Below are 12475 nucleotides of genomic sequence, written 5' to 3' on the forward strand. Positions count from 1 at the left end.
AAAGCCATTAAGTCAAGCCCTGTACTCGAGCTCAGCCTTGGAGAGCTCAAGGGAAGTAATGCATCTATTTTTCAATACCGGAGGCCATTTTGTTTCCAACCTTAATTGCCCTTATGTATTGGTCTGGCGTACACCATCTCCACTCATCTTGCTCTACTTTCCACTATTCCTCTATTAATACCGACCTTAGGAAACATAATTGCAGTGCGTAGTAGACAGCAATTTTCATTAAGTACAGAAGAAAACTGTTTAGGGAGAGACAGCTCCCCCCCCCCCCCATTGATTCAATCAAAATTACTTGGAAGAAAAGGTTGTGCTTATTAAGTTCTTTTCAGAAAGGTAGCTGCTAAAATATAAGTTCTTTCTCAACAAAAAATTGGTATATAATCTCTTCAGGTTTTGTCCTTTAGGAAGTTGTGTTCTTCCCAGTTCCTTTGAAATTTGTGACTTTTATTGGCCTTTTTGTTCTCCCAACCCCCCCCCTTTTTTTTAAGTAGAGAGGGGAGATTTTACATGGAAACAGAGAATGTAATCAGCGCTGCTATCTGCAAGACATGGAGTTGCCTAGCAATGCCAGGGGAGTTAAAAGGGGGAAGCAATAGCGAAACACAACACTGCAAAATTACAAGAGGGCACAGTGTTAAATTGGCTTGCAATACTTATCAAGAGGTCTTTCTAGGAGAATGGATATAGGATTTTCTAGGAGTGGTATCAAAAAATACCCAGCCATTTTTCAGTGTTCTTCCTAGCTTTCATTTAGAGTTTACCCAATGGGATTCCGCTATTTTGAGTTCATTACTGGACAAAATCTAGGCCAGAAGCATCTGACAATAAAACACACAGCCTCACTGTGCCCCTGGTACTTGAGTCCTTTCCAGTTGGACTAATTGAATATAAGATATATAAGCCTTTCATATTCTCCCATTGTTTTACGGGCTTTTGCTCCCATGGCAAATACTGTTCCCTTCATTGTCTTCTCCCAGATTTCAGAGACCTCCTTTGAAGTTTTCACATCAAGATAAATGGAGCTGCTTTGTTTGTGAACCAATCTCTCCCAACACAAGGAGTATCCAAGATCCCAACCCTGGGAACACAGAAGAGGAAACTTTGCTGACACCAAGATTTGATTGGTCTTCCTCCTTTGTCTTGATTATGCCAAATCCTTTTTTTTTTTTTTTGAAAGAGGGAGACTATACCTTGTGATGTATATCTCTATGTCTTCAGTTGCTATAAACTCGTCTTTAACAGTGCCAGAAATACGGTCTAGAATAAAGGATTAGCCCTCTAGAGATGGCAGAAATGATGAGGGATAAAGAAATCCCCATGGGATAGCTATGGGATTACCCACTTGAGAAACAGAAATATGAAACAGGCTCATGACGGAAAACGAGGAGCCATGTGCTCAAACCCATCCTCATGTCAGTAAGTGAATTTGTTAATATCCAGACTAGGAAGAAGAACAGGAAACTGTAGGTGAAGGTGGCTTCTAAGTATGGAGAAAGTATATCTGAAGTAGAAAGCAAGAGATCTGGGTTCTATTTTGTTTTTCTAAGATTTTATTTTAAAGTAATCTCTTCGCCCAACGTGGGGCTCAAACTCACAACCCTGAGATCGAGAGTTGTACGTTCTACTGACTAAGCCGGCCAGGCGCCCCAGGAGATCTGGGTTCTAGAAACAGCTGTGCCATCAACTCGTTGCAGCTCTTGGAACATAAGATTTTTATTGTATAAAATAGGGCTATTGGATTATCACTAAGGTTCCTTCCAGTTTGCACATTTAAATTCCAGAATTCTAAGCATGCTTTTGGTCTGAAGAACACCACCTCGAAAACAGGCATTTTTTTTTTTTTCCCCTTCCTCATACCAATTCCAAACTGCAACAGGGAATTGTGTGAGGTTTTAAGTGTCCCTCTGCCTTTTGAAGTTATGCATCTATAATGCAATCCCCAAAGAGTCCAGAACCGTATCATGTTTAGCACTATTTATGTAGGGTTAGTTCTTTATTGATTCCCAGGCAGAAACAGTATTGCCCAAAGATTTTTTTGAAACAAGTGTCACATTTTGCTTCGGAAAACAGCACACTCTTCCTCTGCTTGCTTCTTTGCTGACTGATATCCATCCTCCTGACTCCCAAGGAAGTAGCGCTCTAGACCCATTTCCCTTTCCTATTACTCATTCTCTCTGGACACCTCCTTTGCCTCCACGGCTTCCTCCTTTCCCGATGACTACCCAATTAACTCTTCTGTCTCTCAGCTCTACAAACCCCAGATCTACCCCTCTTCCTTACAACCTATAAATACTACAAATTCAGCTTGTCCCAGGATCTCAGCCTTCTCTCCTTGCTAACATAATTACTTATATCAATAGCATCCCCTTTCTGCTTCTGTTGAGATTGTTACTCCTCTGTCCCATTCACTCATTCATTCATTCATTCATTCATTCAGCTATTCAGTCCGATTTGCTAAGGTGCTTCTCATACCAGAAATCTAGTTCTTGTTTTTGTGACCACTGCCCTAGAGGCAGACTTTTCTTTCCCTCAACTGAAATACAGACATCTCCTAACTCATCCATTCCTGTTTCTTCTTGGCATCCCAAACACCTGCCCCAGATTCGTTCCCTGAAGCAGAGCTCCAGCCACTGCTTTCCCGTACATCAATAGAATCAATCCGCACTACCTCCAAGATTCATAAAATTAAGTAAAGAACTCCTCACTTCCTATTTGAGACCTTTTGAGCCAGAGTGAACTGAATTTGCCAGTTCCCACATACGTTTTCTATTTCACCAAATCACACCTCCTGTTGAACAGATACTAAGCTTTCTTTCATTTGCTAATATCGAAACCTCCAGGCCACAGAGATCCCTCTCTCTCTCTCTCTTTCTCCCATTTAGTGTAGCATCAATTAATAAATTAATTCAGTTACTTAATTTGAATTAAGTAGTCATTGATGTCCCTTTCAAATGCTACAGCTTCCACACTTTTCCTGATAATCTTAATTGGGCATAATCTTTTTTTTAATCCTCTACAGGTTAAGTGCACTATGGGTATACTGGACTTCTACCTATCAACAGGTGTAAAGTCCTAGAGATCACTGTTTGCATCTTAGCATTCCTGGAACACTCTGCAAGGCCTCCAGTAATCGAGTAGCAGTGGCATATAGTTAATAAACTAAGCTGACTTGAAACTTCCTAATTATACTCAGGCTTTTTGACTTCTTCAAAATCTGTTATCTAGACAGTGAGTGGGGACTAAGCGCAATAATCTAGGCTGAGAGCAGGCTGGTTTTAGGGTGAGGCTAAATTTTCAGTTAGTTTGAGGAGCCAAAGTTCAAAAGCATATACTGTTTCTGTTACACACTAAATTTTAACAAGTTATAAGTTTTGCAAGTTTTTTTTGGGGGGGGGGGGTTGTTTTTTTTTTCTTTTCAGATCTACTTATTAGATCTGAAAAAAGCCGGGGGAGGAGCAGAGGGAGAGGGAAGAAGCCAGCTCCTTGCTGAGCGTGGGGCTTGATTCCATGATCCTGAGATCATGACCTAAGCCGAAAGCAAGAGTCACATGCTTAACCCAACTGGGCCACCCAGGCGCTCCTAAATTTTGCTAATTTTTAGCACCTAATTGACTAAAGTATTAAGTCAAATGCTCTTGCTTTCAGATCCAGCACAAACCTGTAGTTTACTTAATGTGTCTGAGTCTCATTTCCTTATCCATAAGAAGGTAATGATAATGTCATTTACCCCAGAGGGCTGCTGGAAGGACAGTGAGATAAGGTCTGTCAAAAGCTTAGATGAGATCTGGCACACAGTAAGTGCTCAATAAACACTAGCAATATGATCATTATTCTCATCATCACCACTCATAAGCCCAAGTCAGCCACATTAATAAAGATGGTCCCTCAATTTTTTCATACTGGAGATACTATTCAAATTTGGCAATCAAATTTGGGCTCTATCATTACACAGTAACCAAAAGAACTTAAAGGAGGCTCAGAAACCACAACCACGGAGAACGATGTGCACAAGAATAACATCTAGGAGGAAAGATTAAAGAAACTGAAATTATGTTGCTTAAAAAGGTGTTTGGTGAAATAAAAAGGAAAAAAAAAGTTTGATGGAAGATTTGCCTTCCAAGATATTTAGAATTGAGACAATGAAAGCAGTGACTGGTAGGTTTTATTTCTTGTGAGGATACTAGCTTCCATACAAAATTGGGTGCTAAAGTTATATAGTGCAGGGAGATAAAAATGCCCCTTTACCCTCCAAGAATAGGCTAGCCAAAGAACTGTGCAGTCATTTAAACATACAGTAAGAAGCAAGCAAGGGGACCAGAGGGGAAGGGAGGGAAAACTGAATAGGAAGTCATCAGACAGGGAGAAAATCCATGAGAGACTCTTAATCTTAGGAAACAAACTGAGGGGTGCTGGAGGGGAGATGGGTTGGGGGGATGGGGTCACTGGGGGATGGGCATGAAGGAGGGCACATGATGTGATGAACGCTGGGTGTTTCACGAAACTGATAAATTATTGAGCACTCCATCTGAAACTGATTATGTACTGTAAGTTGGTTAATTGAATTAAAATAAATAAATAAATAATAAATAAGCAAGCGTATGGTAGCACCTTATATTTCCAGATGATGTTAATATTCATTCAATATTAATTATATTATGTTGTCTTACTATATTAATTAGATTAATTATGTTATTAATTTTCACTAGGAGTCATCCAAATAAATCACCGGTGGGGGGCCCACACAGCTTTCCCCAGCCATCCAACCACGGGAGGACACCAGGTGACGATCTAAGAATGGTTTCTCATCCTTACCTGAACTCTCGTCCAGGCTCTCCTCGGAGACATGCTCATTCTGATGGACCCACTCGCCATTGCACTTGAAGAATATCTGCATGGCTGGCCTTGCTTTGCACCTCAGCGCGATGGGGTTACTCTTGATGATGTAAGCGTCGTCTGGCTCCTCGATGAAGTGAGGCAGCGTCCCAGGAGCTGAGGGGATGGACTCCGGGAGGGCTTCACCATTGTCACTTCCTGCAAAATTGAAGAGGCCATGAGGACACCGCCTGGAGTGATGGCACATGCATCGGGGCGCAAAGCATAACCCGCCCTGGCTCCAAGGATCTGAGCTGGGCAATACCGCATCCTGTCCACACCACACGCTTGTAAGGCCCGTGTGGATACTTCTCTTTTAGAGGCTGAAGTAGTGTAGCATGGGACCCCTAGCTGGACACACCCTCAGGGTCACCAGACGGGGAAAATCAGGAATAGACTCCCTCAGACCGTGCGCTGGAGTCCGCAGGTCTTTGCTAAAGGAACGGAGACAACATCTGGGTGGGCGAGAGGCTGAACCTTCAGATTCAGTCTGGTGCGTGGTTATCTCCAGGTGTTCGATGGGAACCCCAAGCTGCCTCAGACTCTGAAATAATGGCGGAAACAGCTTCTATTCTCCCCTAAACGAGCGTGGGTAATGACCATGTTATCGGAGGATACGCAGTCTTACGACATGTGAAAAGAATTCCAAATTGTCTGCTTTTTCTACCGCTGAAACTGAAGATTGGCTGGTAGTCTATCTTAGAAAGAGTTTTCTCCAAAACCTCACCAACCTACTGACTCTTCTAAAAGGAATGCACATGTGTTCCGCGGGCTCACAGCTCCGTTCTCTGCCCCGACACTCCCCTTGATATACTGTGAATCTCACTTCCAAGGTGACAAACTAAAATGAATCCCTAAGATAGCCGTGAGCTTTTACTTTGGGACCTATAATTAGGTTTTTTCAAGATAAAAATAAATGGACATGATTCTCCCCTAAATTTAAGGAACTGATACGTAGAGAGAAGCAAAATAAAAAGGGAAAAGTAGAAGCCAAGACTTTGCTTCACTACCTCTTCACTACACTTAGCAGGGACTTAAGTCCCGGGAAACTACGGCAGAGTCAAGGGGAGCATGACCTGGGCACTAACTAAACACTTTGGAAATGACCAGAAGGAACAAGAGCAGCTTCCATGGCGACTCCAGAGAAAGATCAAAGAAAGCAAGAATTTCAGCGGTGAGATCAGCTATGCCCCGGAAAGGGTTATTCACATTCAAAGCAAACCCGTCTCCAGGAGGAAGCTGGGAAAAAGGACCTAAGGAAAGCACTGGAGGAACAATCCAGTTCATCCAGAGCGAGCCTAGATGACAGACAGGGTGCATCCCGTGATTTATGTGGCTCGCTGTGTGCCTCCAGTGTCATTTAGAACAACCAACCAAGCCTCTTACGTGTCACACTTAAGTCAGTCACCTATGTGAAGTAAGTACCATCAAAGGTAAACCTAAGTCACGATACTAGGGGGTAATATTTTAAGACTTGGGGCATTCTCAAATGCAAATCAAGGGGAAGGGACTAGGGCACAAGAAGTATGGCTGCCCCTAATTCTACTTTTGTGTGAGGAAATAAAAGACAACGAGTTATGAAAAACACGTCTAGCCATGGAAACACACAAGCACCCCACTGCCCCCGCAATAAGTTAAACGAAACAAGAGCTTGCATCTCTAAACTATTTCTTCCACTAAATACATCAGCATAAGGGGGAAAACCTTACACAATAAAGTATTTAAGGTACTGTAAGCTTTAAAATGCTATTGTAATATAGAAGTCATAGGGGCACCCGGTGGTTCAGTGGGTTAAGCCTCTGCCTTCAGCTCAGATCATGATCCCAGGATCCTGGGATCGAGCGCCACATCGGGCTCTCTGCTCAGCAGGGAGCCTGCTTCCCTCTCTCTCCCTGCCTGCCTCTCTGCCTTCTTGTGAACTCTGTGTCAAATAAATTTTTAAAAAAATCTTTAAAAAAAGTCATCATAAAGCAAAAATGCATCATAAAGCAAATGCTCTAAATAGCACGAGAATAAACAATTTATGTCCTAATATAGTACAACATAGTCACCCAGAAAATAAAATGTGTATATGCCATATGGAATAAGAGGGTTTCAGGACAGAATCGGAGAGGCTTCCTTTGAGTGTTTTAGATTACATTTCCAATGGACTTCATGAAATAGATCATGTATTAATTCATTTTGTTACTGACTGCTCATGCCCACTTTCGTCTTCAATAAATACCAAGTCCCCTCAGGCTTTTGTAAATCCATGCATTAGAGGAAACGACAAAGGTATGAAAAGATTTTATATGGACATCAAACAGCTCACACTCCCATCACGGGCTTGAGTTCTGTCCAAAGTAATTCTCTGCTGCAGAAGAGGGTCACCTGATAAAGGATATCCAAACCCTAAGGTGAGAGCCTGAATGAACAGCCACAGGCGTAGGCTCTGAAGGGTGCATCTTGCTTGACTAGTAACAGTGCGTGAATGTCCAAAGTAACTACTAAAACGGGGGCAGGGAGCATCATACACTTGATCTTAGCCAAAAGGCTGAGAAGCCATGCAGGGAGCATCATAAGTAACTACCCTTAAATAAATAATAAGGTCACATTTTTCAGAATAAATAAAATGACAAAAGGTACTAGATCAAAATCAAGTTTAAACCATCCAGTTCACAAAATGCTGTTCTAAAAGCAATGAGGCTACCCTCCTGTTTTTTTAAGAAATACCCTTTAAATAAAGTAACAGGTTCTGCGTTCACCTGAAACAGAGCAGGAGAGTGGAAGAGGAAAGTACGCAGGTAAGTGTCCTCGCCAACTCAAGGACCTCCAGTAAGAATCAATCAATCTTAATGCTCATAGAAGGGGGGAAAATGATAAGGCAAACTGTAACATTACATCTTAATTATTACTGAAGCCATGTCAAAGTCATGTGTGTATAGGAAAAGGGCCAGGACCCATGAAAACAAGAAACAAAGGAAAAAATCTACTTATCAAGGGTAGCAATGGGAATGTGAGATCATAGATATATCTGCATACATACCACCATTCATTTGTATCCTTTCAACAAAGAAATAAATGATTTTTTTGTTTGTTTGCTCCCCCCCCCCTTTGTATAGTAAAGTATTGGGAATGGTATTTACCTAACACCGTTCCCTAGCTCGACTCCTCCTCCCCTAAGTCCATTGGATCAAGTTCATGTTACAGTAATGCCCTGCCCTTCAGATGGCTTCAGCGCTGCAAGAAGGCTGGGTTCTCCCCCACAGGCCGACCTCCATGCTGATACCCCTTCCTTACCCCACGAGGCCGGAAGTCATCTGCCTCCATTTCCAAGGAAGCCCACTGTCCTCAACCCCACCTACTGCTTAGAACCTAATTGCTCATGGACATTCTCAGGGGATTCATCAAGCAAAAGGGAGGTGACAGAAAGAAAGGAGGTGACATGGGTACTTTTCAGGGGCTTAAAAGCTGCCAAGAGATTCTCTTCTCAGCGGTGGCAGGGGGCTGGGAGTTAGGGGTGGGAGAAAACAACTTACTTTAATAAATGGTTTTATGGAAGCCAGCATGAATACTTTTGGGCTTCAGGGCAAATGTTTCTAATGATCTCAGTACATCTGCCACTGGTTTGTAATTTAAAGAAAAGTTTTAAAGCTGGTGTGACGAATGCTGGCAACCAAACGACCCAGTCAACTGCCTTCTCCCACACCTGCTTGTACAGTAGAGGCTGGAGAAGTCATGGAGTTGGTTTACTCCTTTGCAGGTAGCAACGGTCATGTGACAGCCTCCTAGCAAAAGGGTCCTAAGCAGAAATTCTTGAGAAAACTTTTATTCTCCTGATAAAGGAAATAGGTATGGTACATTCTGTCCCTTCTCCCTTTCGTCCCTGCCTTAACTAGGGAAGATCAAGAGGAAAAAAGTCCCAAAGGAGCAGACAATATAGAGGCTGACATAACACCACAGGACATCCATCTCCAGACATTTTTTTAATCTTTACTTATTTCAGCTACTAATAGTCAGATTTTCTGTTGTTTTTTGCAGGCGAGTTTTCTCTGATACAACTAGATCTTCCTTCTTCAACAAAGCTAGAGCTCCAAGCTTCACTTTATTAAGTTCCAATGTTCTCAGTGTTACTGAATTTGGGACAGCTAAGAAACATGGAAACTAGGATAGCAGAGAATAAATGTAAGAGCGGCCATGTAGTGAATGATCACAGATTATGGTGATATGCCTTCTATGTGGATTAGGTCCTTAATCTCCCTATCCACTCTGTGGTGGGCACTCTGTCCTGTTTTGCATTTGACAAAATGCTTTCATTCTGTGCCTTGTCTAGGGTCATACAGCTAGTCAATGGGGCTGAGAATTTGAACGCAGGCCTCGGACTCCAATCACCTCGCAATTTCATTTTAGTTCTGATGAATGGACCCTTGGAAGTCTGGTACAGTAATTTAGTGAGTGCCTTATGGCAAGAGCGAGCAGTTCCTAAAACCAAAAGAAGATATAAACTGATACCTTACGTGTGTGGTACCTCACAGCCGACATTAAGTAGAATATTCTTAAAGATTGCTCACACAGTCACCCTATTAGCTAGACTGTGGTTCCAGGTATACTACGGACACATTCTAGACAAGGTCTTGAGAAAATATTTTTGAGAGAACAGCACAGCAAGTAGTCAACTAATTAGGATCAAATGACTGGGTCTCCTCACTAAAGTCAGAAAACAAAGACGTTGACGAATACGTGTTTGAGAATAACATAAGGAGAAAGCTTTTTAAGTATTTCATTTGGAAATAGTTTCACCTCTGAGCACAAATATTTAACTACTGTAACTCCAATTAAAAATAACAAGAAGTAGGGCACCCAGGGGGTGCAGTCCATTAAGAGTCAGACTCTTGATTTCAGCTCAGGTCATGATCTCAAGGTCATGAGATCAAGCCCCACACAAGGTTCCTCACTCAGCTGGGAGTCTGTTTAACTTCTCCCTTCTGCCCCTCCCCCTGTGCACTTGCATGCACACTTGTCTCTCTAAAAATAAAGAAATAAATCTAAAACAACAAATGACAACAACAGAAAAAAACAAGGAGTATTATAGGAGACAGTAAGAAAGAGGCTGCAGTCAAGGTAATGCTTTTCTATCATCTAATGTTTAACCATACAAAACTGTCACTATTCCACTGGTTGACTTGTTAAATATGTAACAGGATTGGGCACACTGGAGGCCAGAGTCATTCCAAAGTGGGATTCATAAGACCCTGGGCTATCAGCAAAGTACGCTGGTATTGCACAGGGTTAGAGTATAAATGAAGTTGAGCTTTAATAGGTTGTAAGAAATTCCAAATTATTTTCATATTTTTACTCACAAGAGTAATTCTTGTGGGTAAAATGTACCTCTTCTATCTCCCAAGTATGCTTGTACTCTTACTGGTACAAAACATTTCTATTTGTTTCAGTTGTTCCAACCAATAATTCTGCCATTAACCAAAGACTAAATCTAGTAGAAGTGAAGACCTTTAGAAACAAATAATCTGACTTAAACTCTGGGCTACCTCTGTGAACTTAGGTGAGTAACTTCACTACGTGGCTCCAAATTTCTCCTTCACAAAAATGAGCAATTGAAATGAGTCAGTGGTTTGTGACATTAAAATGAGATAATGTTTATAAAAAATACATGGTAAATGCCCAAATGTTACATAAATACAATCTGCCACCACGATGACCGCCAGTGCCTGGATAAAGGTGAGCAAACAAAAGAAAGATATTTATTTAATTATGATCTCTATGACTTCCATTCCCAAGCTTATTTTTCTAATATTTATATTTCAACTTTGTGTACAACTCTTAATTTCATCCTGGAGCCCTCGTGATATGAACTGCTGCTTGTAACACGTTTTTTACTATTTGCAACCCATATGTATGCTAGCATAATTTTGCTAGGTCAAAACCCATGAAAACATGCTGCTAAGCATTTATTTATTCAACAAACACGTAGCAAATGCTTATACCGTCCACCAGGCACGTGGTCATCCTGCAAAGCAAGAGGATGATACACAATGGATTTCCTGCTGGCCAGATCCCAAAACCATCGCCTTCAAGAGGCAAGCCGTTATTAACCATAGGAGATTTCCCAGTATTCCAGAGCCCATCTCACTGTAATATTTAAATGAAGCAAGGCACCTCAGAAAGAGCTCTTTAAATTCCGTTCAGTGTCTGGGAGCATATTGGTCCAAAGCAATATGCAAGTCGGAGCAGAAAACCATAGGAGGGAAAAAAAAAAAAAAAAAAAAAAAAAGAAAACCATAGGAGGGAAAACCAAGTTGCATAATCTAAAGACAACACAATAGAGCTGGGGTCTTTGCTTTTGTTTACAGAAATGTGGCTTGTCTCCATATGGTTATTTAATTAGCTAGGGGATGCACTGTTCCCACTGAATGCGGAGCAGCCCGAATTTTACATACCAAATATTTAATGCAATTTATGAAACACAGACACTTTCCTCAGGTCTCAGTAAGTTTCTTTCTTTTTTTTTTTTTTTAAACTCAAACTACTCTGCCTGCTTGCCAACATCTAATAAAAATGGAAATGTTTTATATATCACTGCATTTGCATAGTTCACCTCACCTGTGTCGATCTTCTATCTCGTCAGCCCAGGATATTATTCCATTGAGCAGATCTTAAATTTTGCAGAGTGGAAGATGGTAAACAATGCTTACAACACAGTCCAAGAAATATGAAGGGTCATTCTTTGTTCCTCAAACAAGAACCTTTAGATTTCAGCAGAGCTTATGAAAGCACATTCACTCTTCCCCAAATTATCATAACTCACCTTCATATGTTCTTTTTTTTAATTGACGTTTGTGTGCATGCCTACTACGGTTAGTCAATGTTCTCTGTACTAGAGATTCAAAGTTAACCAAGACCTAGTTAATTTATCCAAGGAGCTCACACACTAAATAAGAGACCAAAAAATTACCAAACAATGATAAATATGTCAACAGTATATTGGAAGTATACACAAAATGTCATAGGAGCTCTCTGAGGAGAAAGAGCCTGAATTTCCTTGGGAGGGTCCATGGCAAACACCACAAGGAAGAAACATTTCAGCACAGTCTGGCCACGAGAACTGAACAGAAGAACAGGAGAAGGCATTCCAGGTCATGGCAGGTGCCATCATGGAATACAAGTTGAAAACGTAGGGACAGATAAATTTATCTTCATTAGAACTCACATTTTAGAGTTTATTTGAATAGTTCTAATAAATCATTGGCCCTACTTGGCTCCAACGTCTGTTTCTAAGAATTTTTTTTTTTAAAGATTTTATTTGAGAGAGAGAGAGAGAGAGAGAGAAAGAGAGAGAGAGTAAGAAAACAGGAGTGGGGAGAGGGAGACACAGACTCCCTGCTAAGAAGGGAGCCAGATGCTAGACTCAATCCCAGGGCCCCAGGATCATGACCTGAGCCGAAGGCAGATGCTTAACTGACTGAGCCATCCAGGCATTCCCCCAACATCTGTTTCTATGTCCCTCTGACTAAGAGCTTTCTGAGGTGCAGACACAAAAAAACTACCAAACTACAGAGAGATAGCATTCTTGGTTTAACAACACAGGCCCCAAAGCCATGTT

At 41.4% G+C, this 12475-nt stretch overlaps 1 protein-coding gene across 12 annotated transcripts in view; it reads right to left on the minus strand.

Moving 5' to 3' along the window:
* The window catches only part of UNC5D (unc-5 netrin receptor D), a 556683-nt gene that overhangs the window by 230528 nt on the left and 313680 nt on the right, over positions 1-12475 (minus strand). For all 12 annotated transcript variants that reach the window (XM_032329091.1, XM_032329087.1, XM_032329090.1 and 9 more), the window contains exon 2: positions 4819-5037. In XM_032329091.1, the coding sequence (XP_032184982.1) occupies positions 4819-5037 (219 nt within the window). The remainder of the gene's footprint in view (positions 1-4818; positions 5038-12475) is intronic.

This window comes from Mustela erminea, chromosome 21 (assembly GCF_009829155.1).
Source record: "Mustela erminea isolate mMusErm1 chromosome 21, mMusErm1.Pri, whole genome shotgun sequence".
Classification (NCBI taxonomy): domain Eukaryota; kingdom Metazoa; phylum Chordata; class Mammalia; order Carnivora; family Mustelidae; genus Mustela; species Mustela erminea.